Genomic DNA, 27,898 nt, shown 5'->3' with positions numbered 1-27,898 from the left:
CTGAACGGACTTGATGGGAAAATGTTTCACTAATGATTTTGTGCTGTGGTTCTCTGCCCGTGCCATGCATCACACAACCCACCCACCCACCTTAAAACTGTACTTTTGTAAATTCCATGTGACATTACAAAATAAAATATGTCATTGGGTATGAACACTCAGTGGCCACAACCTTAGGTACACTTGTATTACAAGGGCTGTATCATGATTGTCATCATGATGTGATTGTCGCTTTATGACATTCAGTCCATCACTTGCATTCGTTTACGGATGGACCTGCCCTGCCACATCAAATATGGCAGACAACCTGCTCCTGAAGATTCAGTCTGTGTGTACATCTATGCTAAAATTGCAATCTCCGATTTTTAACGATACATTTTCCAGTTTTCAGTCTCCATATTGTCAATCACTTTGTCTTCTCACTTGAATCCATAATTGATGCGGTTTAGTTAATCTGTGATCAGCGATGAGTGAAGCAAATTTACCTGGTTAACCTGCATCTGAAAGATGAAGTTCCGCCTTGTTCGAAGTTGTGTCTTTATCTTGCAAACCTTGCATGTTGCTCTTGTCTTTTTCCCGATTTCATCAAAAAGATAATCCGTGAATCCAAATGTAATCTTTTGGAACTTCCTCCACGATACGGGCGTACTGGTGGCTTGGTTTGCCAGATGGCCAGATTGGTGGCACGCACGACACAAAAAGTAATAATTCAAAAAATAATCAAATAACTTTACGTTCAAATAAAAAAAAACACATATTGGCTTGTCAAGTCATGTAGTTTAAGTCTAAGTCGAGTCTTTGATCAGTTTTAGCCAAGCAAGTCGCAAGTCAAAATCAGCGACTTGAGTTGACTCGCATGGAAGTCATGTGACTCGAGTCCCCCCACTCTGATCTCTGTGATAAAGTTCACTGCCAGCCTTCCTTGCTGTTGCTTCTGCTATTCTCTCTTCTCTCCCTCTCTCTCTACTCTGCTATTAAATATTCATCAAAGGCTTTTGCCACCTCGACATAGACGGCTTTAGCTCTCTGTTGGTCGATTAGTGGCAGTGTGTCGGGGATGTTGTCACTCATGTCGCCCATCACGGACAGGAGAGAGTTAACTCTGTAATGTTCAATTTAGCCCCGATGCCATTCTCTTGAACTGTCTTACCGATTGCGGCTCCTCGATATTGAAGTTACCAGATGGTGGGATGAAGAATATTTGATCTGTCATTTCCCCGTCTCTCTCCAGGCTCCAGTGTAGGCCTGCTGCCTACCGTTCGCCGCTGAGCTTGAGCTAAGCCTCTGCCAACCACGTTAACGATCGGATCATATCAGACTTACTCCACGCAGTTAATGTTGCCTAACGCAATACTTTACACACAGTAAAGTGCCCGCATTCTGACACCATATACAGTCGAATGTGTTATATCTCAATAAAAGAAACACAAGGCTTCGGGTTGATTCTCATGTGAATGTTTTACAAAACACTCTCCTTCTGCAATATCCCTCCCAGGCACTGATTAGCATGCACGTACTGCATGCTGTTATACTTAATATCAGTACACTATCAAATGCTACTTACACAATCGAAGCAGCAACAAAACATTAATACTAATATATTATATATTCTCTCTGCTCTGTGGGAACAACAAATATTACTGCAGTTGAGCAGGGGATATGCTTTGTCTTTTTTTTTGGTGTTAATTATGCGCCATCTCTCCCGGTAGACCTCAGTGCTGCCTGGCATGCTGTGGCACAAAGCGGTACTACACTAAAGGCAAGCAACTCTAAATTCGAACAATTTTTTTTTAAACAAAAGTTATTATTTTATTTATTTATTTTACTTACAGGGATGTGGTCATATGTCTGAAATGTTTGTAGCGTGAATGTTCATAAGTAGTATTAAAAATCTGCCTTATAGCAGGGGTGCAACGGATGAATCATGATAATACTGGGGGAACACTGTAATACAAATACCCGCTTGGTAGCACAGTGACAAGATGCACTGTCCCTCTAAAATAAAGCCAGGGATTTACAAAATTGTATATTGACAGCTGGTCAGATTATTGACATAGTTGTCATAGTGCCGAAAATGGTTTATTGTTTTTTTTTTTTGATAGCCTCTCAGTTGTGTATCGACAGTATTTTGCTGTGGGAAGGACATCTTCATCTTACAAAAGTCCCAGTGAATTTGACAGTAACCCAAAGTAATCCATAATCCTCTAAATCTTCTAGTCCTCGCCTGCATTCTTTTCAGAGCAGAGTTTGTATCCAGGTATCATTTTAAATCGTACATAAAGTCTATCCTTTGTTGCTGCTCTTTTCATCTTGAGAGCAATAAATTGATTAAATACAGTATTTTACGCTTTCGATAACACATTAGTGTGTGACACAGGTTATGAGACAAGCCAGACACTAACTAAGGTCATGCCATTGTAGAACACACTAAAATATTGAATTATTACATAATAACAGAAGAAGATGGTATGCTCAGATGCTCAGAGTACAAGTCTCACCCCTGATCTGTCATCTTTGGTTGAGGGGTAATAATGTATGTGTCCTCAGTTATCAGTCAAGGTCTTATTGGTTCACCAATTGTAAGAAAAAAATGATGAAATCTATTTGATTGATTGGACTGTAGGCACAGGTCTGAATACATTTATGTTGTATTCTTTATACAGTACATATGTTGATGTTATGCTAATACATTGTATAGTATTCAAGTTTTGGTCCAGGAGAGGAACTAGGTTTCGAATTTGAAAATGTTTGTACCTTGCCCAAAACTTTAAAATGATGACAAATTAGTTTTTTGTTTTTTGGTAGCAGAAATTAGCTACAGTAACCCGGTGCTGTAGGTCTGTCACTGCTCGGCCAGGGGACTGACACTTGTCGCCAGGAATATAGAACACTTGTGAATATACAATAATAAGCCTAGCAATTTCCTACTAAAAAGTAAACAAGTTGGATGAGGACAGTGTGACAAGTCTGAGGCTGAGCACGTTCAATGAAAGTGTGTTCTGACTGAAACAGTTGATCCTTTGACGACTCTTTTTCCCCCCTCTCTTATTGCATATTAAAATGCAACATTTATCATTGCACTTCAGTTATTCAACTGCTCTTCAAGCAGTAACAATACCTTTCAAAGTTATTTTTTAACACTTCTAATGAATGGTTTTCCCCAGGGGGCGTAAATCAAAGCCGCAAAAACAAAAAAATACTTCTATGCTGCGACTGGTACAAGTGTAGAATGGTTGCGCTGGGTGGCGTCAATAACAGGTTTGATTATGGTGATTGATTTTGTGTTTGTACCATCCAAAATATTGAAGGGTGACTCCAAATTGTAGCACTCAGCACATGGTAAAGACAGCATGAGTGTGGTGTGTGTGGGTGCGTGTTAAAAGCATTTTCTCTCTGTTCACAGCCTTTTAAAAGCAGTACAGTCTGTTTCGAGGCAGACTGCTTTGACTGGCAGTCTCGGGAAAGAAAAGAGCTGTTTGTTTCTCGTGCCCCTTTTAGAAGGGGAATTTTGTGTCAGAAACTGTCTCACTTTCTGGGCTTATTTCTTAATTTCTGCTCACGCCTTCCATGAAGGCTGCTACTATTTGACTACGTCCAGAGCCTCAGACCCTTCTCAACCAGGGAACAATTTCTGATGTCTTCCTCCAGGCACTGAAAACATCAGCCGTAATTTACACGAAATAATACATTATATTGCTTTGACACACAAATGTTACTTTCCTCCCACCGCAATTTATAAAACTCTCCTGGAATGACATCTACATTAAACACAAATTGTGGTAAATTCTTTGTTCTTTTTGGGAAAACTGAGGGGAGTTCAGTGTATTTTGGTTATGCTGTGCCAAGGGGTGATACTGGACATGTTTCATGAGTGTTGCATTTATGTTAGTGTGCACCCTAGACCGCTGATCTAATGCCATTTTGGTGAATTTGATCAGGGCAGAGGCAGACACATAACACATACTCTTTTCCCCATCTCAATCATGCTTTTCGTCTCCAGAGCGATGAGTGTAGAATCAGAATCAAAATCAGAGTCTTCTTTATTTGGCAAGTATGTCAAAAACACACAAGGAATTTGTCTCATGTAGTTGGAGACAGTCTGTAGTAGATATAGGAAGTTGCGGCAGCCGGCTGGGAGAACCTCTCCACGTCATGAGAGGTGGTAAAGCCGCAGCAGGGTTACGACACTCAAAGTTAGAATTAACTGGATAAAAGTTTGCGCAAACCACATCGCTGGCTCACTAGCAAGTTAACTTACACCCACACGTTACAAGAAATGAGATCAACAAAAGCAATAAAAACAGGTCAGTAAGGATGAGAGTAAAATAATAAAAATAATATTTTTAGTGAGCGTTTTACATCTACGCTCTGCCCATTGCTCGTCAAAATACTTAATTTCCGTGCTGTCATTTCCTTCTGTCATGTCTGCTATGTGTGTGTGCCCTTGTGTGTGTGTCTCATGAGTGCTTTGCAGGGTTGACGTGGGGGAGTCTAGCAGCTGCACCTTATCTTCTTAATAACGCCTGACCACTCTTAAGACACTGTGGGACTCCAACCCGCTGTCAGGATTCAGGTTTCAAGTTGGACCCAGATGCAGAGAGGACAGGGAGGTGAGTTTGTGAACGAATGTTTATTGTAGATTGGAAGCAAACAAAGGAACTCTGAGAACTAGATCCGGGATTGGCAGTGTTCCAACGAGGACCGGTCTGGCAGGGTAGGAGTCCAGGGGCCTCATGTACAAAGACTTGTGTGGATTTCCTATTAAAACATGGCGTACGCTCAAATCCAGAAAACTTCGTACGCACAAAAATATCCAGACGTATGAAACTCTGCGTACTCATGAATCCAAGCACATTTCCTTCGTACATTCCAATTAACGTGGAAATGAGCGCACATGTTGGAGTAGCCGACTCCTCCCTCTCCACGCCCACATTTGAATATGCAAATCATATTTAAATGAATCCTGCACCTGAGATATCTGCATGATCAGAAAAAAAGGAAAATTAGCAAGGTAATGAAGAAAAATAATTTTTCGGAATGTCAAGTTGCTCAATGAAGTGGAGGTGTGCAAGAAAATCCTCTTTGGCACGCGAAAGACGAGCGAATGGGACAGCACGTGTGCTGTTGTGATACAGAAATGATTATTTTTCATCCTTTTTAATGGCACGCACACGCTGAACTAAAAAAAGAAGTGGTCAGACATTAAGGTAGATGTGAAGCGGAGGACAGCTGCCCACTGCCAAAGTGTGGGCAAAAAAAGGCGGAAGAACTGATGCGGAGGGCCTCGTTCGTGGAGAGAATCGCTGCGATCATGGGTGACGCTGCTCTCTCAGGGGTGATGGGAGGACATGTGGCTGACTATGATCACCCCACAAGGTTAATACCATGTATTTTTATCAATCATGACAAATGTGTTAATACAGTAACCTACACTCAGCCCTGTGCGATAAAGGTTCATGCGTAAATGTTGTATGTGTGGTATTTGTAATAAATCTTTTGAATTCAAATAGAAGCACATCAGCATATCAAAGAGGATATCAAAAACTTTGACTCCTTTTTGATTACTCAATTTATTATTTTAATACACAGGAGTGGACACGCATGCTGAAAAAAAATCATGTTTTTTTTTTTTAGGAGAAGAGTGGTAAATGTCAATTTAAACACTTTTTAATCATGTGTACATCCTCAAATGAAGTAAATCCAAAGGACGTTTTTTTCAGTGCATGTGCTGGAGTCACAAAGCGATTGTGAGGGCAATAGGCGGCATAAAGGATCGCCTTGATCAATTAATAGATCTATCCATCCATCCATTTTCTGAGCCGCTTCTCCTCACAAGGGTCGCGGGCGTGCCGGAGCAGGAGGGCAGGAGGCGGGGTACACGCTGAACTGGTTGCCAGCCAATCGCAGGGCACATACAAACAAACAATCATTCGCACTGACATTCATACCTACGGGCAATTTAGAGTTTTCAATGAACCTACCATGCATGTTTTTGGGATGTGGGAGGAAACCAGAGTGCCCGGAGAAAACCCACGCATGCACGGGGAGAACACGCAAACTCCACACAGGTGGGGCCGGGGATTGAACCCGGGTCCTCAGAACTGTGAGGCTGACGCTCTAACCAGTCGGCCACTCAATTAATAGATCTCCTCACAAATATCAGTGGTTCATCAAATGCCCTGGTTAACAAATGAATTCTGAGTCCTTGCCTCAATTGCCTTGTTGAAAGCAAATGTTGTTGAATTGTTCATCCGTTCTAATTGTTCATGTCTCGCTGATGTGCAGATTTATGAGAAGAGTTTCCCAGCATCACCTCTAAGTGTCGCTTAAGCACCAAAAGCTGCAGAAACGTGCAGTTGGCGTGAGGCACCGCGCATTTCCACGGTCATGTCACTCTTGATACATCTGAACTTTGCCGTGAAAAAGAACGGACGCCACGTTTTTGTGGGTACGCACTTTTTGTACATGAGGTCCCAAGTTGTTGGTGGGCCGCAAGAGGTGAGCACTGGTTTGCAGGGAGCAAGGGCAGATGGCAGACCGGGGACAAAGAACAAGAATGAGGTGGAGATAAAATTACGAGATCTTTGGGAAGCAAGCGATAGACAACGTGGCTAGGCTACGAACTCGACGTAGAGTGTTGATAGTCTGGTGATGAGTTGGAGTCCCACAATGTCTTAAGAGTAGTCAGGCGTAATTAGGAAGATGAGGTGCAGCTGCTAGACTCCAACACGTCAACCCTGCAAAGCACTCATGAGACACACAGACACACACACACAAAAGGGCTGGACTCAGCCCTGACACCTTCTACGTCATTTGCAGTGCGCCACCAACTGGGCTAGCATCGGAAATGAATCGGGCATTCACTAAGTATTAAAAGAAACTATTGAAGAATACAGCAAGATGTTATAGGAGGTGACAGCATTTTGTCATCTCCTACTATTGCCTTGGGTGAAAATATTTTTTTTAACAAAAAAAATAAAGTTGTGGATTCCAGCTTCACAGTACTCAAGGCTCCTATGCAAGCCTAATTTCTACCTTGTGTGGGCAATGTTTACTTTTGTTAGTATTCCTTGTTTATCTCTGCTAGAACAAAGCCATTTCGCGGTTTTGCATTTTGGGACTGTGGACCTTTGCCTTGAGGGAAGGAGGTGAAATTCACTCTGCATGTAATGTACTAACATTGACTCAGACTGGTGACCTCACCTCTTTCCTGAAAGTGAGCAGGGATAGGCTCCAGCTCAGCTATGACCGTAAAGAGGACAAGCGAGGTTGCAAACGGTAAGATGGATAACAATGACTTTTCATGATGATGTCTTGTAAAAGAAAGCACTATCGTTTCCTCGTGGCTAAAGGCCTTCATTGAGGGTGTCTTTTGTTATTATTTTTGATAAATGTTGCATTTGAAAAACTTCAAGGCACATGGAAGTTGTGCTTTTTTCCCCTTCCCTAAGACTGAGATACAGCATCACTCTACTGCTATGCTGATGCAACGCTGACGATACAGCTGCAAGTCAAAGATATGGCACTTTTTCCACAACACACACAGACGCACACCAGTGAGTCATAAATAACACGATGTGGTATAGGTGTGAAGAAAGCACTTTTTTCACATTTTGCCATACATCACGCTCCAACCACTGCAATGAGCCATCAATACGTGAGCTGAGGCGTGGGTGGAATCGCCGTCGGGTTAAGAGGACTATCTGGTAGTGGGTGTGGAAGCCTTGTCAATCAATTCTCATCAGTCACTCGTTCGACTCTTCTCCTCCCCCTCCAAAAGCAAAGTTATCTGAAAATAGAGTGACTCTAGACTGTCCTCTTTCTTTGAAAACGGATGACTATTCTGTTATGTGGGAAGTACAGAGTGCTCACACTTGAATAAACCTGCGAGACCGCCAATGGATGTCACAAATTCAGTGCTCTTCTTCATTATTTTGCAAAGCATGTAGCATCTTTAACATTGGAAAACAGAAGCCCAATATTACGGCACATTGCAACAAACCTACTCCTCACTAATTTATTATAATTTTATAAAAACAAACTATCTCATGGTCTAGAGTCTAGACTCACACTTTATGATAAAATACTGCACACTGAAAATGTCTGCAAAATAACACAAATGGAGGCTTGTAAAAAGATCATATTGTTGTTTGGTATAAGCCAGTGTCACGCATGATCCGAATCAAAATCTATTTTTGGATACTTCTTGACACAGATCCTTTTGCAATTACCCATAAAGTCCTATACTATCCCTGCAAATGTACAGCATGATTGAAACGCGCTACAAAAAGGACTGCTTTAAGGGTGGTGTTGGAAGTAAAAAGAGAACTCATAAAATGTAAGGTATAACTGTTAAATGTGCAAGCAATAAAGTCTTAACTTGTTCTCCGAGGCAGTATGGTGTCCTTGTGTTTAGTGCTTCAGCCTCACAGTTCTGAAAAATTGAGGTTAAGGTCAATTTTTGGGCAGGGGCATTTTTTTAAGACGTTTTATCCAAACGTGGTAGCCACATCAAAGGATTATAGATGGTTTTTTTTTTAAACCTGTTAAAAAAAAACTGTAAGGCATAACTTTATGCCAGGTCAAAGAGAAATGGCAGAACACTTTGGAAAGATATAAAGGGTGACTTTTGTATCTGTTTGTGTGGGATTAATAGTTTAAGAAGTTCCTCTTCATGAACAAAACAGAAGAATAAATGCACACATTACGAAAAGATTTCCACTTTCTCTTCCATATTGTGGGAACGGCACTTATATCTCAATATTCTTTGGTCCTTGCAAATCAATAATTACAAATTACAGTCAGCTCTAGTGTGTGGCCTTTTGGTCCTCTAATTTGTAATAGATGCAACTGCATATATATATATCTCTCTATATATATATACACTATTTGAAAAGCTGTTCATACAATATAATTCATTTTGGATGTTGGGATTGGATGTGATACTGATGTTGTACAGTTGAACCTGACACAATGGATGACTTTTCATTCATCAGTGAGCTACGCAGCCCAACAAAGAAGCTTTATGCTGTCTGAGCATGTGTCTCATCTGCAGTACACAGTGCATATTGCATGTGTGCGCCACAGACACGGTGATCCATAGTTGATCTAAGGGCTGCTGAATGTGGCTGCGCTCATAAATCCGACCAGCAATAACGGCAGTGATTTGCAGCTTCAGAGGAGCCATAAACATGGGGACTGAGCGGCCTGCTGCCCTCACAGGAGGCTGAATTAAGCGGTGAGTGCTTAGCGCCGCGCGTTGTATAGTGTATGCGCTTATGCTCAAGGACACAACTTGCTTGGGGTGTGAGCCAAGTTCTTACTGGCTGAAGGTTTGAGGGAAATTCATCGACGCTGCTCCATTGACTGTGACAGCAGAGAGGAGGGACTAGTGCAGCTGGTCAGTTAGCCGCTGTCACCTTTCTAATCGGCGACATTCTTCAACATTAGATGGAGCGCACAAAGAATTACAGTGGTTAAAAGGAATTCACTAATACAATACAATACAATTCCTCCCATTGGTCCCTTTTGCTTCCTCACTATGTTTTATGCTGCAAAGTCACTTGCTTGTTTAAATTACATTCAAAAGTGCAATTACATCCATTTTTCTGTACCGCTTTATCCTCACAAGGCGTGCTGGAGCCTATCCCAGCTATCTTCGGGCGAGAGGCGGGGTATACCCTGAACTGGTCGCCAGCCAATCGCAGAGCACATATAAACAAACAACCATTCGTGCGCACATTCACACCTAAGGGCAATTTAGAGTCTTCCATCAACCTACCACGCATGTTTTGGGGATGTGGGCGGAAACCCGGAGAAAACCCACCCAGGCACGGGGAGAACATGCAAACTCCACACTGGCAGGGCCGGGATTTGAACCCGGGTCCTGAGAACTGTGAGGCGGATGTGCTAACCAGTTGTTAACGTGCCACCAGTACAATTAAATATGTAGAGAAATTTCTTTCAAATATTCATTTCAGGCTGACTGCAGCTTTTTTTGTTTTTATTTTACTTTTTTTTTTGCAAGGAAGAGTGGTTCAAAAACACCAAATGCTGCAATTAAAGCAAAAGGTACTACACCGATGCAACCATTTAATATTTTTTACATTTTCCCCCAAACAAACTGTCTCTTTTTCAATTAAATTCTACATATTATTATCCATCCATCCATTTTCTGAGCCGCTTCTCCTCACTAGGGTCGCGGGCGTGCTGGAGCCTATCCCAGCTGTCATCGGGCAGGAGGCGGGGTACACCCTGAACTGGTTGCCAGCCAATCGCAGGGCACATCGAAACAAACAACCATACGCACTCACAGTCACGCCTACGGGCAATTTAGAGTCTCCAATTCATGCATGTTTTTGGGATGTGGGAGGAAAACCGGAGTGCCCGGCTTTATGCACCCACACAGAAAACCCACACAGGCACGGGGAGAACATGCAAACTCCACACAGACGGGACCGGGGATTGAACCCCAATCCTCAGAACTGTGAGGCTGACGCTCTAACCAGTCGGCCACCGTGCCGCACATATTATTATCTACATTATTATTATTATTATTATACCTACAATTTTTACATTTATTTAAGCAAATATTTCTTATCATTGTATTATTATCTTATTTTTATCAATGCCATTATATTATCATCACAAATCATTGAACTTTTTACAGGTGACCATTTCATATCCACAATTTTCAACATCCGCTTGCTTATGTGCATTCTGCCAATCCTGTTATGAATAAGTAATGTTGCTGTATGCATGGATGCATAGGCAACAATGGCAAGTTTCATTCTTTGTACATTTGATCATTTTAGCGCCAGCTTTGTTGTCTCCCACTGTAAAGCTCCCTTCTTAACATGACAATAATGATTGATGCAAAAATCGTTAGTGGTGACGTGTAAAGGTTAGGAAAAAGAGGGCATAAAAGTAAAGCTGCATACTGTACGTCTGTGCAATATACCATTTGTGGAAGTTTGCAGTTTTGATTCATTCAGAAAATCAATCAAATCAATCAAGAAAGCTCTTGTGAGATGGTGAGTGTGGCCAGTGATGTGACATTGATCCAGTATTAGAGAAGTACTTCAAATAGAATTCTGAGCAGCAAAGGATTGTAAGGGGAAGCAGGGTAGTGCCGGTGGGAAGGAGAGAATTCTTCTCGTCTCTTACCATGATGGGCATCTTTCTAAATTGCTGCAAATACACAGAGCACAGATATGGAGTTCCTATACTTGGTTCACTGGAACACAACACTGATTGGAAAAATCCCAACAAAAAGTTGAAAGCAAATCGACGTTCATCTTTGTCAAACACACACACGCAAAGAATTCCGAGTGAGCAGTCATTAAACAGAGCAAGATTTAATTCCGACATCCCTCTGTTTGTTCTTTTTAAACAAGTGCGCTACTTTAATGCTGAGCGATCTTCACAGTGTTCTGGCCCATCTGTTGAGCATCTGGATTGTGCGGAAATGGTTTTGCAAAGAGAGCAATAGCAGCGGTCGTGATGACATAAAATACTAATGCTTCCTTTTATAAGGATGCTGAGTAAAGTGTAGGAACCGTAAACCAAATGATTTCAAGCTGCTGCATGAGGCAAGTGACAATGTTTTTATTCCCAAGTGGTTTCAAGGGATGTGCTCCGAAAGCTATTTGGAAGTCTGACTTTTCCTGTCAGAGGAGGAAAACCCACATGACAAAAGTCTGCGATGCTATCAATTCTCAGTCGTCCAACTGTGGAACATCACCTCCAATGTTATACACTGACAAGAAAAAAAATCAGTCCATTCTCTAAGTCAAAATATTTGTCCTCTATTCAAATCATCCATCCATCCCTTGTCTGAACACGATCAGGGTGTAAGCCTATCCCTGCTGACTTCTGGGAAAGAAGTGGGATGCACACAATCACAGGACACATATACAGTGCAGATGTTAAACAAACCATTCACACCGCAATTACGCCTGTGGGAAACTTTTAGCCTTCAATTAACCTAACAAGCATATTTTTTGAATGTGTAAGGAAGCCAACGTTTCGAATGCAGAATATTTGACTAAAGCAGACGAGTTAAACACATGCGGCAACTATAAGTTGAACATTCTCCTGAACATCGTACCCATTATTAGCTGAAAACATGCAGGGCGGTATTGAAATAATCTACCTTCAGAGGTAGTATCAGCCAGAATGACACCTGTGTAAAAGAAAATGTAAACAGGGGTGTGAAGTTTAACACTCGACACTTACGACGCTGTGTTTCATGTCACAGATGTATGTGCTGTATGTATGTATATGATTGTACGCAGGTTTCGAGTTGGGCTTTGAAGGTGATATAGAGTCTTTGTTCAGTGGAGTAAGTTCCAGAAGAGGGGGCAGGCGGGGCAGTGAGGTGGAGAGAGAATTAGGATCAAAGGGTGACCAGCTGACTTTGGGCGAAAGACAAACTACACCCTGAACTGGTCGCCAGTCAGTCGTAGGGCACATATAGACGCAGACCACCGCTCGCACTCACATTCACGCTGTCACTGAGTGGGAATTGAACCTACACTGCCAGCAACGAAGTCAGGCGACTGCACCACTGCACCATCAGTGACTAGGTGGACTACCGGAGACAAATTCCTGCCAAATAAAGATGATTCTGATTCTGAAGTAACAAAGTACAAATGACATACTGTACTTCATACTGAGCTACATTTTGCTGGTCGTTGTAGCTTACTGAAATACAGTAAGACTTTTACTCACTCCATTCGAAAACAGATGTCTGTAGTTTCTATTCCTTTCTCAAATTAGACTCATTACTTTTTTCAAACTTTGCTGATGTCGACAAGCAAAAAAGCTGTAAATAGAGTGAGTTAAAGGATACGTTCTGAAATACACTCCAGGCGCGCTCTCTACACTGTTGTTGGAGTGTGCCGTTCGGTTATTCAGAGCGCCACACTCTGGGTGTGCCGGAGTGTCAGGCAGGTCGAGATGTTGACAGGCAGAACTGACACATTCAATATGGCGGACGCACTGACATTGGCCAATGGCCAACGCGCTCGTTCGTAAACTCGTAGCAAAATGGAGCGCGCTCTGCTTCTTAGAGCGCAGTGAGAGCATCAGATTGAATTTCTGAACGTACCCAAAATCAAGATTTTGTATTATGGATGGACTTGGAAAGTAAACATGCAGATGGATTTTTAAATGTATTTGAAATTTAACGGGCATCCAGTAGAACTATTTTTAAGACTACGATGATGTGGTGCAAGGAGGGGTTCTATGCAGCTTATCTTCATTAGGGTCACACGTGTGCTGGATTCTGACAATTGCTGCTTGAGGACTGTTTTTCAGTGTCTGAATTTTTCAACCAGACAAATCTCTCCTCTACTATTCCTGAGGAGTTCCTTTTAAGGTCTATGAATGATGCACCAAATGCTTCAGCGTGCTGGGACATCAGACGTTGGAGTGAAGGAGAGAGAGACAACATGAAGCGATGATTGTAGAACAGACACACAGGAAACTACGATGAAAGCGAGATCATGGGAGGGTAAAGGTGCAAAGTATAGAGATGTACTGATAGCAGACCAGACAGGCACAGAAGGAGGAAGAAGAAGCAAGACGGCACAGCAGCACATAAAAATAAAAAAAGTATTGTGAGCCTCAAGAGGGGATCAGAGTACAGAGTGACGAGTGACCTTGTGGTCATCTGTCAGCTCCTCTCTAGTCACAGGGAAAACACAAACACACAGTTGTAAACTCACTGGTCACAACATTAGGTACACCTGCACAATCTGATAATATCCAATACAAGAGCTATTTTTTCATTGATGCTATCATAAAAATATTAATTTAACAATTATAGTAGGTGGTTAGATCACAAACTAATAAATATTCTTCTCAAAATTCATTTAATTTTAGTATTTTATAAATAAATGTCATTTTCCTTTTTGGTTGTATTTGTGATCGCTTGGATATTTATGACTTCAGTTGTTCCTATAAATGTAGCTTTCCTTTCGGGATGATCATAAAATCTATAATAATGACAATAATAATTACCATTACAATTGTTGCACCTAATGAATTGATGGCTGAGTGAAAGGTTCCCTCAAATTGTTTGGCATCATCGACAGCAAAGTGCCTGAAGGGTGACGGGATGCAGGTGGTAATTTAGTGCCATTATTGAGACGAGCCTTGGGAGTGCGTGTCAAGTATCTCACCAGATTCTCTGCTGCACGCATTGGTATCACTCGATGCTGCATTTCTAGTCATCGGACAGAGAACTGCTCCGCTTCTCTGACTGTTTTTTTTTTGCTGCTCGCATAGGTGTACTTCAGGTTTTTCAGCTCCGTGTGCAGACTGGAACACAAAATGTACAATCCTCTATCACGGACAAACTGAGTTTAGGAGCTGAGGTCAGATTGGCCGCGGCCGACGTATCTGAAGTTTGTTTGTAACTGAAATGTTCTCTCGCAAAATGAATTGACCAAGCGATGACGCGTAATTTCGAAAGCTCATAAGTTCAGGCGCTTGTAAGTCAAGGTGTGAAGTGTTTCAGTTGCAATGAATACGTTCCAGCCCCGACAAGAAAAAAAAAACCCCACCAACATTCATTTTTCAAGGGTGTTTTTCACACTTAGCTATTTTGTCGTGTATAAAAACAAAAAGTGATAATATTTGCTCTCCACAGATCCTGTAAACGCGTAAAATGCGAGCACAAAACACGACTGTACCTAGTGTATTGTCGGTACTTCTTCCTCTTTGGGGACTACTGGCGGCCGGCATACAAGCTTAATGGTGCAGTTAGCGTCACCAACTGATATTGTTCTCCCATTGCAAGGAAACCAATGTGAATTGATCATGGCCAGATGTTAATTATTGTTTTCTGTTTGTTTGTCCATCCATCCATTTTCTGAGCCGCTTCTCCTCACTAGGGTCGCGGGCGTGCTGGAGCCTATCCTAGCTATCATCGGGCAGGAGGCGGGGTACACATTGAACTGGTTGCCAGCCAATCGCAGGGCACATCGAAACAAACAACCATTCGCACTCACATTCACACCTACGGGCAATTTAGAGTCCCCAATTCATGCATGTTTTTGGGATGCGGGAGGAAACCGGAGCGCCCGGAGAAAACCCATGCAGGCACGGGGAGAACATGCAAACTCCACACAGGCGGGACCGGGGATTGAAACCCGCTCCTCAGAACTGTGAGGCTGACGCTCTAACCAGTCGTCCACCGTGCCGCCCTGTTTGTTTGTTTTTTTTTTTTTTTTAAATGAAATTCGTGGATGTTGTGAAGTTTACTGGCGCCATCTAGCTCTATCATCCATGGGCGTCGAACTGGGGGGCCTGTAGGGGTGCCGGCAGGGAGTCCCTGCTTGTAGTCACCTGAGGGTTCTGCTCCTCATGTGGGTTAAATTGTAAATCTCTCTGTCACGCTTGTCTTTGATGTAGTTGACATTGCTGATCATGCTGTCGGCCAACATTTGTTGATGTTCCCTCTCCAGATCCTAAAAAAAAAAAAATGACTCAGTCAACTCTTAACTAGTACTTGGGACTAGACAATAATAGTAACCACACAAGCAGCACATATTAAAAATGACATGTTTGAAAATGGTCAGTTTTATGTTCTTAGCCTTGAGACTTTCTTGCAGCTAAAACCGAATCCTTTAAAAAAAAAAAACAAGGAACAAAGAGTTGATTAAGTGTCTCCCCTTTTGCAAACTGTTCCAAGAGCAACACTCAACTTGAGGATATATTCTATCTTCATACCTGAAACTCAGCAAAGTGTTCGGCCGTCTCAGCATCGTACTTATATTCCGGATCCATCATCAGCTCGTGAATTTTAGCTTCGTACTCCTCCACTGTCTTTTTCCTCTCCGCCAGACTCTCGCTCCGAGCACACCATCGCTCATTTACATGCACAGCTGATGAATGACAAATGCAAATGTAGAAGTTTTTCTCTCCTGACCTGCTGGTCCTACACCTCCTTGAGGCTCTGCTCCCATTCTGTCTGGTCTTTTGTGAGCAAGACTTCCTGTTTCTGCTGGTAGATGCTCTACAAAGGAAGGGTGACCATTAGTGACACGTTAAATAGCCTGTGATAACCAACCCACGGACAGCAATTCTTTTAGCTTTAATACTGATATGAAGCAGATGTATGTTGTCATATTAGTAGTAGGTACACGTGCCAACTACATGAAAACCTAACGAACGGCATTGATGTTATTGTGTTAAAACGCTTTAAGCAATGGATATTTGAACACAAACAGTGATGTAGACAGATAATATAACAATACTCACAGGTATATGTTCCTTATCATCTGCAAAGAATGCCTAATATGAATGTGGCTTGTACTGAGCGATCTACTGTATGCAGAACGTCATATGATCAAACCCTGAAAACAGAGTTCCTGTGCATGCTATGCTAACGAGCATAACTACAGTTTGATTCCCTGATTGTTTGAAGCCAAATTTTTCTTCATGGCTGGTGTCTTTGATTGAAAAGGTTCCCTCATTTCATCGTTTCCTTGTTTCCTCATTTCCTTGTTTCCTTGTTTCTCTCTCTGTCTGTCTGTATGTATGTAATGTATACTGCCCCCAAGTGGCAAAGGCATGTACACTAGAAGGAGCAGCATAACCAGTTGAAGTGAAGCAAAAATATGTGGTAACATTTTCTGAATTTCTTTACATTCTATTTAATTATGGTTAGGGTTAGTTCAAAATTCTAATCTCCGTCTTTATGTCCCATTTTACATTCAACCAAAAAGCTTTCCCCTACGGTGAAAATACATTTGCGGGTTTGCGAGCAGTGCCACTGCGTTCCCTCGGCTCAAGCCATCGTAATAATACATAAAGCATCAAATGTTGATTAACATCAATGCTAAACTATATTCATAATGTGCCTGTCGATGAAAAAGCATAGCTTGTGACCAGAATGTATGCAAGGTAGATCCCTCGCTCGGTACGTTAAAAGATGAATAGAGCCGGCAGCTTCCTTGCTAATATCCACACTTTCCCTGTAATTCTCGCCAGCATCCTCTCTCTTTAACAACCTGCTTCTTCCTTAACTCGTAATCTATCTTTTTATGGTTTAAGAAATGTGATCAAGTACAATATATTGTACAAACAGCATCAAACGCCTATACAGGCTCGCTGTTCAGGGCGTCCATATATACAGTTGCTATTTGGGATGGACATCTCGTTCCATCTGCGTAGCCTTCCCTTTCCGCGATGCAGCAGCCAATCATGTTGAAGTGTGGCGGGTCTTGCCGAGAAAGGGCGTGGGATTTCTCAGAATATCTGTGAAATGGGACATTCCCTTTCCGGGTGTTTTGTCTTTTGTAATTTGTTTCGTCTTTGTGTTTCGTCCATCCATCCATTTTCTGAGCCGCTTCTCCTCACTAGGGTCGCGGGCATGCTGGAGCCTATCCCAGCTGTCATCGGTACACCCTGAACTGGTTGCCAGCCAATCGCAGGGCACATAGAAACAAACAACCATTCGCACTCACAGTCATGCCTACGGGCAATTTAGAGTCCCCAATTAATGCATGTTTTTGGGATGTGGGAGGAAACCGGAGTGCCCGGAGAAAACCCACGCATGCACGGGGAGAACATGCAAACTCCACACAGGCGGGGACGGGGATTGAACCCCACACCTCAGAACTGTGAGGCTGACGTTCTAACCAGTCGTCCACCGTGCCGCCTCTTTGTGTTTCGGTTTTTTGTTAATTCGTTTTCTGAAATGAAAAAGTGTTTTGGGCTTTTGTTTATTTGTTTCCTGAAATATAAAAGTGTTTCTGCTTTTGTTAATTTGTTTTCTGAAATGTAAAAGTGTTTACACAATTCGTTGTATTATTTTGCACTTACAGGCCACTGTAAAAAACAGATGTACCATCTATGAATCAGTGAATAGAGGAAATGACAAGGTACTGTATGTCACACTGGAAATACTCACGTTATTAGAGGGAGGGCAGAGGAACTTGAAGAGATGTGGAACCCTTTACTGAACTTTATTAATCAATGGGGTTGGTGGGGGTTGGCTAGGGGGGAAGCATTGGGTCCCTGCGGCCTCCTCTGGGTGTCCGGTTGTCGGGGCGCCTCGGTGGGGCCGGTGGACCGCCTGGGTCTTTCGGTGCGGGAAGCGTCCCATCTGCTGGGCTGCTCTCGGGTGGACTCCTGGGCCCGGCCCCACCTCTCTTGATTGGGTGGGGTCCTCAGGCTCCGCGGTGCAAGCACAGCAATTACAGGACACTTCTGTCAGTCATTGTGCAATGCGAAACGCTATCAATTCACTTGCATGTGGCCGCAGGCACACAACCCTGGGACTTTTTCGCTGGGTGTGGGACCACTCACTTATTACGACATATAACTCATGAATATGCAAATTGCTTGAGTATCCCCTCACTCTGGTCCGATACAATTCTATAATTTACATAGCCACTCACAACCCTTGTCCTGCATGCTTCCTCTCCGGTCCTTGTCCTGTCCTTCCCTCACAGGGTGTAGCACTACTGCCCCATACAACACTGACATCTAATGTGTCATTGTTCTAGATATATAATGATTTACTTTCCTCATCTTGTTTACAGTTAGTGCTTTATCTTTTGTTGTTGTTCTCACTCCCCTCTAGAAACCTTGTTCTGTTCGACAGATCGACGATGATTCTCAATAAATATTCATTATAATACTAAGAAACCAGCAGCAGCAGCTTAAAAACTCCACTGGGACACAGTAAAACTGTTCCGGTATAAAAGGGATACAGATCCTCCTTTTTGCTTGACCTAACAGCCGAACAGGACAAAAAAATAAATAAAATCAATGGGGTGCATAACCACCTATTGTATTGTAATTTAATGTGGAGTTGCCTGACGTGTGGAAGCTCTGTTGTTGTTGTTTTTTGTTTACTGTCATTGTCTTTATAAACTTTGAGAAAAATCAATAGATTATTGCGGAAAAAAAGTTAGATGCAGGTCATACATGTTTACGTGAACTGTTTCTCTCACACAGCCACATGTATGAATCTCTCTCTTATACACACACATTAAAGGGATCAAAATGTTCTATTTAGCCACATTGACACCTTCGCTCTATATGCCGTTCAGCAGAGCTAATGCAAATAATGCTGTAAGCCAACGCTAGTCTGTGCTAACATCTGCCTTCGCTTTGGCTCTGACATGATAGTAAATATGTGCCGTCTGAAAATGGCAGCACTGCTCCAAGCCTAGCTACCAAATCATTAACAGAAATTCAGAAATGTTTACATTAAAAATCTTGCAAAATTTACAATGGCTCACTCACACACACACATTTTCGAAGATTCGAAGACAGCTAACAACACATTTACTTGGTTGTATGATTTCCCATTTGTTGGATGGGCAAACACTCCAGAGACACAACTATTTGTATACAAGCAATTAAAAATACATTTCTATACATTTGGTGACAGCAGCTTCCTGACAAAGACACACACGGTCCTGTTACTGCTGACAAGCATTGCAAATCAAGAGACTGAAGAATCCCCAACTAATGCATGCACTGTGTTCCTGTTTGAGAAAATTAGGTTTAAAGAGCACTGCGTCCATCTGTGGAAGGAAGTAATTACCTTTTTAAGGTGGGGTGTCGTGTCATCAGCGACTAGGTGGGTTCAAGATATGGCAAGTTTGCGTGTGATTGTCTGGGTGTGAGCTGTGGCTGACAGCAGCTCCTGCGTGAGTGCGCTCATTGTTTAGGTGTTTTACTCTTCTCCCGGCGTTCAATAAACAGTGGAAAAATGAATCGATATAGCAGGGAACACTTTATATATGTACTGCAAACCAGCCCAGTTTGGCAAAGTAAAACAAAATAAATTTCATAAGAAAAACATTATTCAGTGACTCACTACAATGAAAATTTGTATGTCCATAGCAGATTAAATTTGTTTGACAATGTGCAACAACTAAAAATCCATTAATGCAGTTACTTCTCCCATTTTGCATAAAAAGATAAACCGGAGAGAATTAAAAGTTAGCCAATTTTTCGACACAAATGAAGAAAAGTTGAGTTTTTAAACACAAGTCAACTTGACTTGACTTAAAATTCTTTCAACGGTTGCTTCACTCTGTTCTCCTGCTACTTTCCATTAGTTGCTTATTCCTTGCTCTGACCCTCTCTATCCATCTTTCCTTTATACTTTGGCTCTCCACCCATTTTCAGTCATCTCTTTCCTTCCTATTTAACTACTTCTCAATGATTTCCCCATACTTTCTGTCTCCTCACTGCCAGCAGCACCGCCCTGTGTCACTGCCTCTTTCCCGCTTGCTCTTTGTGCCAAAATCCAATTCTCTCCCTTTTTCCTACCTGTCGTTCCGTAACATTCCCATTTTGTTACACAGCAGTGCACACACAATACCCACGTCTTGCTCACAGCACAAGCCTGCACACAGAAGTACATTCATACACAATCACAAACATTTGCACAACTGTATAACACAGTCGAAAAGATGATTACAGGAAAAAATATACGGGAGCCATGAGGTACCATGATGTACATTGTTTACATAGTCTGTCAGCCCAGCACGCAAACACACGTGCAGTGAAACACATTTGCTCTTTCACAAATGTAAATAGTGAGACAGGAGTGGCGAGGTAAATAACACTTTTCTGGAGAGCGTTATAAGCACAAATGCGCTTTGGTCCACCATTGTTTTGACATGGTATTTTGGAACATGGTATTCACAGACAACCATTTTCAGTGTTTACGTGGAAACAATAACATTGTCTTCTAAACCATCTTCACTGAAAGAACTTTGTAATTTAAGGCTCCCTGAGGATAAGCGGCATATAAAATGGATGGATGTGCCAATGTCATTAAGAAATAGGCCAAAATTATAAAATTGCAGTTAAAAGTGGTGTTGTAAAATGGCTCCTAAAATGCACAAACAGCTACAACACAGTTGAAAACAACCAGCAAATAGCATTACATCTTTATTTTTTAATAGAATAAATACAATTAGAAAACACATTCTACCACATGTCCTATCATTGTTGTTTAAGAAAGAGGGCTGCGCCAGTCTGTATCCACTGGCTGGGGTTGCTTCTGCAGGGCACACTGATGTGCGTGACCACCTTCACCCTCTCGGAGCTGCTATACAGCGGCAGCCAGATGCTCTCCTCGGAAGCAGCGTGGTCAGCAGTAGAATTCTAAGTGTGAACATGAAGCACAGATGACAACTGACATCATTCCCACCTCGAAACAAAAGCAGTGAGAGAGCACGGACCTCCTCCGAGGTTTAAACTAACATTTGTCACCTGCCAAATCAATGAGTGAATGGTTACAATCTTGGGCAAAGCAGCAAAAGGGAGGTTAAGTTCCATCGCAATCCAACATTTCCTTTCGATCCAAGGAAAGATGCAATAAGATCCTACTTGAACAAGACATTTTATAACCTGTTTTCAACTACATTTGACATTGCGATATTACTTAGTTAATTTGGAATGTACTGCAGGTATAAAAAAAAGTTCAGTCAAACGCACAAAAAAAGTCAATGATGGCCCAACTTGATATTAAAATACAGGTACATCTCAAATTAGAATAGAGTCAAAATTAATTCATTTTTGTTACGTAATTCAACGAGAACCTTGGAAGAATAACTACCTGTCTTAAAACAAAATCAGTGTGTGTGTGTGTGTGTGTGTGTGTGTATGTGTGTATATATATATATATATATATATATATATATATATATATAAAAAAACAAACAAACAGTTCCACCCCCATACATTCATGAAACCTGTCAAAACACAAGACTTGTCTAATCTAATCAATGACGCCCCGGTGCAGTATTTTGGAACTCATACCTGATGAACCCAGGCCATGTAGCAGAGCGGCACTGCTGACACACTGGGAGAGTCATGCTGGTTTTCACAAAGATGGACACCATCAAAATTACAACCCTCCAGCAGGAGACCTCCCACCTAAAAAAACGAATAATTATAAAAAAGATTGTTGGACAGGCGTGAAGGGGGAAGAAAGAAAACATTTACATTCTAGAATGGGACCTCTGCCAAGGTTGATGTATTAACGCCTTCATTTTCTAACCCTAAGAATATTATTGTAGGGCTGCACAATTAATTGAATTTTAATCCTGATCGCAAGTTTGGCTTCCACGATTAAATGAGCCTAATGGTCGGCGATTTTTTTATATTTAAAATGCGGGCAATGCATGGCGGAAGAATGGTTAGAGCGTCTGCCTCACAGTTCTGAGGACCGGGGTTCAAATCCTGGCCCCGCCTGTGTGGAGTTTGCATGTTCTCCCCGTGCCTGCGTGGGTTTTCTCCAGGCACTCCGGTTTCCTCCCAAATCCCAAAAACATCCATGGTAGGTTAATTGACAACTCTAAATTGCCCGTAGGTGTGACTGTGAGCGCGAATGGTTGTTTGTTTGTGTGTGCCCTGCGATTGGCTGGCAACCAGTTCAGGGTGTACCCCGCCTCCTGCCCGATGATAGCTGGGATAGGCTCCCATGGGATGTTGTGGGGCTGTCCTGGTGGACACGCCTCTCCAACATCGCGTGGACACCGGGGGCAGTGCCTCTGGATTGGCAGACTGGGGTGGTGGTCCCCCTTTTTAAGAAGGCGGACCAGAGGGTGTGTTCCAATTACAGGGGATCACACTCCTCAGCCTCCCTGGTAAGATCTATTCAGGGGTGCTGGAGAGGAGGGTCCGTCCGGAAATCAAATCTCAGATTGAGGAGGAGCAGTGTGGTTTTGGTCCTGGCCGTGGAACAGTGCACCAGCTCTTCACCCTCGGCAGGGTCCTCGAGGGTGCATGGTAGTTCGCCCAACCAGTCTACATGTGTTTTGTGGACTTGGAGAATGCATTCGACTGTGTCCCTCGTGGAGTCCAGTGGGGGGTGCTTCGGGAGTATGGGGTACCGAACCACCTGATACGGGCTGTCCCTGTACGACCGGTGTCAGAGTTTGGTACGCATTGCTGGCAGTCAGTTGGACTCATTTCCAGAGACTCCGCCAAGGCTGCCCTTTGTCACCGATTCTGTTCACAACTTTTATGGACAGAATTTCTCGGCGCAGAGGGGGTCCGGTTTGGTGGCCTCAGTATTGCATCTCTGCTTTTTGCAGATGATGTGGTTCTGTTGGCTTCATCAGGCCGTGATCTCCAATTCTCACTGGAGCGGTTCGCAGCCGAGTGTGAAGCGGCTGGGATGAGAATCAGCACCTCTAAATCTGAGACCATGGTCCTTAGTCGGGATCCCCTCGGAAGAGCTAGAGGAAGTGGCTGTCCCTTTGTTCAGATCTTCACCAAATCCAGCCAGTTTACTGTGGACTGGAAGCTGGAAAAGTTCAATAGGGAGATGGGACTATGCAATGTGAAATCCCATCGTGACTTAAAATGGGAAAAAGTGCAAGTATCCATACCTTTATCCATATTCTCACCATATTATGTTTTGTAATCCTGCAAACAAAATCATAATAACACCTCTCACATCACACTTTCTCACTTGCAGCAAAGATTGTCGAAGAAAAGAAAGAAAGGAAAAGCAATGATTACATACATGTAGGCGTTTAAAACCCCCAAAGATATATCGATGCTAAATAGCATAATAAGAACAATAGAAAACAGTCCATGAAGAAAGGCGAAAAGAGGATGCAGAGGCGAGCTGATATGAAACTTGAATGTTATGCTTGCAGTTCATGTTTGTGAGTGCTTTCACTCCGGTGACTCAAAGATTTTCCACTGCGGCTCAGACAATAAAAAGAACTCTGGCTTCGAGCCAGAAATGCAAAGACAACTAATAAATCACCATAATCTGGGAAAGAAAAAGAAGGGCAAGAGAGACAAATCCAAACAAAGCTACACTGTGTGTGTGTGTCTGTGTGCATGTGTGTCAGGAAGAGAGCACATCGCTTTTCAACAATTATTCCCTCACTATCTTCTGCTGTCAGCTTTTGGAGTGCTTTCCTTCCCTCCGTACAGCCGCATCTCCTTGTTAGGAGCCCACATTCCTCCCATCTCCCACTGTTCACTTAAAACTGGTCAAGTCATAAAATATGCCTAACGCATCAAGATTTCCTTTTCAACAAAGATCCAACCCAACGGAATGTATAAATCTATTTGAAGTAACAGGGTGTCGTTGAGCCACCATAGCTGCATTATTGGAAAAACGTATTAACTTGTCAAATGACATAAATCAAGATCACGAAAACGGGCAAAGTGAATTACATATGAGTAGGCCGCAGTAAATGATTGATTTAGATTAACAGCATTGGCCTAGTGCACATTTAAATAATACTAGCTTCAACATGGGATCTGATGGTCTTTAATGGTATAGATGGACAGCAACTGTGTCTCTTTGTGTTTGTGCCTGTCACTGCTTTCACTCTACCTTGGCTTGAAGTTTGGCTCCAACAATGGGACTCCTCCATGACGATGCAAATACCAAACTATCTATAGAACAACCTAAAGATCTAAAAGAGACAAAAAAGATGTTACCTAGCAGTCTCGTCTTTGTAGCCCAAAGTCAAACAAGTCCCACCTGGCAGTCTCCTGCCGCAGAGCATTGAGGAAGGTATCGGCGTGGAAGAGCTCAGAGAGATCCATGGTGTCCGACAGAAGAGCTTGTTTGCCTGCACGTTCCACCCAACTCTGTAAAAATGGACACAAAGACCCCCGCAAAAATGCAAATAAGCAAGGAACGCTAACGATAACGTGTAAAATTCAGGTATAGGATATGCTTAACTCAGATGGTGAGCAACTCATTTCCTTAAGTAGACATTACATGGTGATACAAAATAGGAAACCCCGCATACTGTAGTTTATAGTTTTTCTGAAAGTAATTTGTTAGTGTTCATTTGTAAGCTTGGTAATTTGTGCATCCCAAATGAACAAACACTCACTGTATCAAAACTCTGCTTTGTCAAAGATATTGCTCAGTTTTTGATTGGCGCTGTATTGAGGCAGATTTGTGTGGCAATATGTTTACTGTCATGGTTGTCGATAGCTGTGGTGTAGGTAGACCTTGTTGTTTAACTATTTAGCGAAACGAGGGAAAATATAAGAGAAATACTGTCAGAATTAAAAGTGCTTGATGAACGGGACCTTGCACCCCCTTTTCACAGTGAATCATTTAAATGTTCATCAAATTTCAAAGCCACGTTCCACCCATATTAGGATGTAAACCTTTGCATTCAGTTCTAGGGTGAGGTTTCCTCGACTCTAGGATACCTACTTTGGGGTGGGTCTCGTTTGGAGCGATTGTTTGGTTGGGGTTCGTCAAAGTATGAGCCCTGAAATTGCTCCCAGAATGGTAGCTTCAAACCAAAAATGACAAATTCCTGTTCAATTTCAACCATAGACTCTTTGAGATTTTTTCTTGTGACTTGTTATGATAGTGAATTGGTGGAACCCGTGCCGCGTGCTATTTCTTTTTGACTTTGGGACCCCTAAAATACATACATTTTCCCTAGGATACATGTTCTTGCAGAAATTTTGTTTTCTGGCCTCTGATTATACAGGGTGATTGAAAAGTAACTCCCTATTTTTAAATAATAATAATTTATCCCTATGTTGTAATATGTTTCTCAATTTGTTTGTGTATGTTCCATGATTAAAGGAGCAAATGTATTCTACCAAACCAACGACTTTGGAAGAACTTGAAGGGCGAATACGAGAAGTTATGTCTTCCATCCCACAAGAGTTTCTTGTGAAATCAGTTAATGCAGTTCACACGCGGCTTGAGAAACTGGTGGCTAATGCTGGCGCCCGTATCGAATTTGAAATAAAACTCCATGCAATACACTTTCTTCTCATGTTCACTTCTTGTAAGAATTCTAGTTCAGAAATAACTTACAAGTACTTAAAAATAGGGAGTTACTTTTCAATCACCCGGTAGAAAGTTAGCATTACAAACATTACAGAGGCCCAAGTTTTGACACTACTCTTGTTTAAGTACGTTTTGGTCAGTGTGCAACAGAGGCTCGATTCCACTAACACTTATGAAGAAGGTTCATCCAGTTAGCAGTGCTGCTTAAGTCTGCTTATTTCTAACTGCAAACATTTCACTTCTGCCAAAGAATTTTTCATCTATATTCAGTATGCTGTTCTTTGTTTCTTTTGTGTAGGCGCATGCTTTTTCTGATTCAAAGCTAAGCTTATAAAATGTCGGCAGTACCACACTTTTATCCATGGATGAGGACCTTAGATGGCAGTTTTTATCTCTTTCACTCGTGTTTCTCTTTTTTAAAACACCATTAGACAAGGGAATTTGGAGGTCAGTAGCATGGCAGAAGCTGAATAAGCAAACATCTGATTTGAGTGCTTTTTATTGTGATTGCAGAAGGGTAATTTTCTTTAAAGATAAATGGAAATGAGGACTTTGACAAATATACACAAATGCAAACTCATACAGTACGCACGTCAACACAGATGTATGCACTCTGGCACGCGCACACGCACACGCACACACACACACACACAGTGAGCCACTGTGTGTCATTCAAGCTATGGCCTGTTTCACCTGTATTAGGTTAGCTGAGCAGGCTGCCATTAAGAGGGGCACAAACAGATATTTATAGATAGTTACCTCAAGACAGAGACACAGTGACGGATGGAGTGCAAGGAGGTTATCAGATAGAAAGAAACAATGATGCCATGCACATGCACACACACACACACACACACAAAATCGGGCGTGGAGGCAGATGTAGACAGAAGTTTAGCCTCACACTGATAATGAAATGCATCAGATTCTCATAGACATAAATATTTCTGAACACAGGCAAGTGTGTGTGTGTGTCCAAGCTAGGCTGCCAGAACATATGGAAGTAGGCGTATATTCTAATACAGTCAAGATTAGACAGAGCCAAAGCCTTTACTTCCTGGCACCAACATAGTGCGGACACGTCTCTGAATTTCAACCATTTTATATATGAAAACATCATTGGAAAATGGATCTACTTTATTTAGTCAAAATATTAGCTTCATTAACCATTAACAACGGTTGCGTAAATATCACTTTATTCAAGGCCTTTATGCTGGGACATGTAACACTCAAGAGGAATACCTAAATCTTGCGAGGGTGGCATAATTCTTTCGTAGACAAATGCACTTACAGGTACACTACGAAGGAGCAATCTTAAGGAACAGAAAAGCAGAGTAAATGTGTCCCTGTTAAAATGTTCATTGGTCATACAAAATTTTTACAATCTAAAATACAGTTCTTGTACGGGGTTTCAATAGATAGTGCAGGTGATATATATATTGTATCAATTACACTGATGAGACGACTCTCAATGCAAGGCCCTATATTACCTGTAAGGCGAGGGCACGCATTATGACAGCTCCCAGGTACTGCATTGGCTCTTCAGGTCCCTCCCACATATTTTGCCATGTCAAAGGACACTAAGAAAGAGAGCAAAAATAAACAAGCAATTGATTTATTTTATTTATTTATTTTTTAAACAAATCAGCAGTCTAGGACGGCAGTATAAGGACGCCCTTCTCAAATACGAGTCAGTCAGAAAAGTACATGCTTCAGCTGACGCGTGGTCAAATGAGTGGACATCTCTTACTCAATTTTGCTGTTAATGCAGAAAACTACATGGCGCAGCATGAAATCAAATTCATTGAGCTGCATTAAAGCCAGCCCTAAGGGCAAAGAAGCCCATGTCTGCCTAAAAAGTTGCTTGGATTAGTCCCTTGGCTGTGTTTTACATAAAAAGTGAAAGAGTTTTTAAATCAGTACACTGTGGTGTGTGCAGTTTCCAGCATTTATAGTGTGATGGGAAGGGGAGCAAAATGGATAAATGAGGATTGGAGGGGTGGGTGTTCATACAAAAGTACCAACAGAGAAGATGACCTTCACTGGGCTTTAGAAAAAATATTCACATTTTATCTTAGTCAGCATTGTTTTCAGAACTAACTAAAACCAAAATAA

The 27,898-nt window shown here is 42.1% G+C and overlaps 1 protein-coding gene across 4 annotated transcripts in view; it reads right to left on the bottom strand.

The window, feature by feature from the left end:
• Window positions 1-19,743: 19,743 nt before the first annotated feature.
• The window catches only part of dync2h1 (dynein cytoplasmic 2 heavy chain 1), an 88,100-nt gene continuing 79,945 nt past the window's right edge, over window positions 19,744-27,898 (bottom strand). For all 4 annotated transcript variants that reach the window (XM_061782211.1, XM_061782213.1, XM_061782212.1 and 1 more), the window contains 5 exons: window positions 27,274-27,363; window positions 24,500-24,609; window positions 24,350-24,431; window positions 21,805-21,921; window positions 19,744-21,147 (listed from right to left, as the gene is read on the bottom strand). In XM_061782211.1, coding sequence (XP_061638195.1) covers window positions 20,986-21,147; window positions 21,805-21,921; window positions 24,350-24,431; window positions 24,500-24,609; window positions 27,274-27,363 — 561 coding nt within the window. In that variant the 3' untranslated portion in view covers window positions 19,744-20,985. The remainder of the gene's footprint in view (window positions 21,148-21,804; window positions 21,922-24,349; window positions 24,432-24,499; window positions 24,610-27,273; window positions 27,364-27,898) is intronic.

Source organism: Phyllopteryx taeniolatus, chromosome 8 (assembly GCF_024500385.1).
Source record: "Phyllopteryx taeniolatus isolate TA_2022b chromosome 8, UOR_Ptae_1.2, whole genome shotgun sequence".
In the NCBI taxonomy this organism is placed as follows: domain Eukaryota; kingdom Metazoa; phylum Chordata; class Actinopteri; order Syngnathiformes; family Syngnathidae; genus Phyllopteryx; species Phyllopteryx taeniolatus.
The sequence above is the reverse complement of the archived record's forward strand: the minus strand, read 5'-3'. Positions and strand labels throughout refer to the sequence as shown.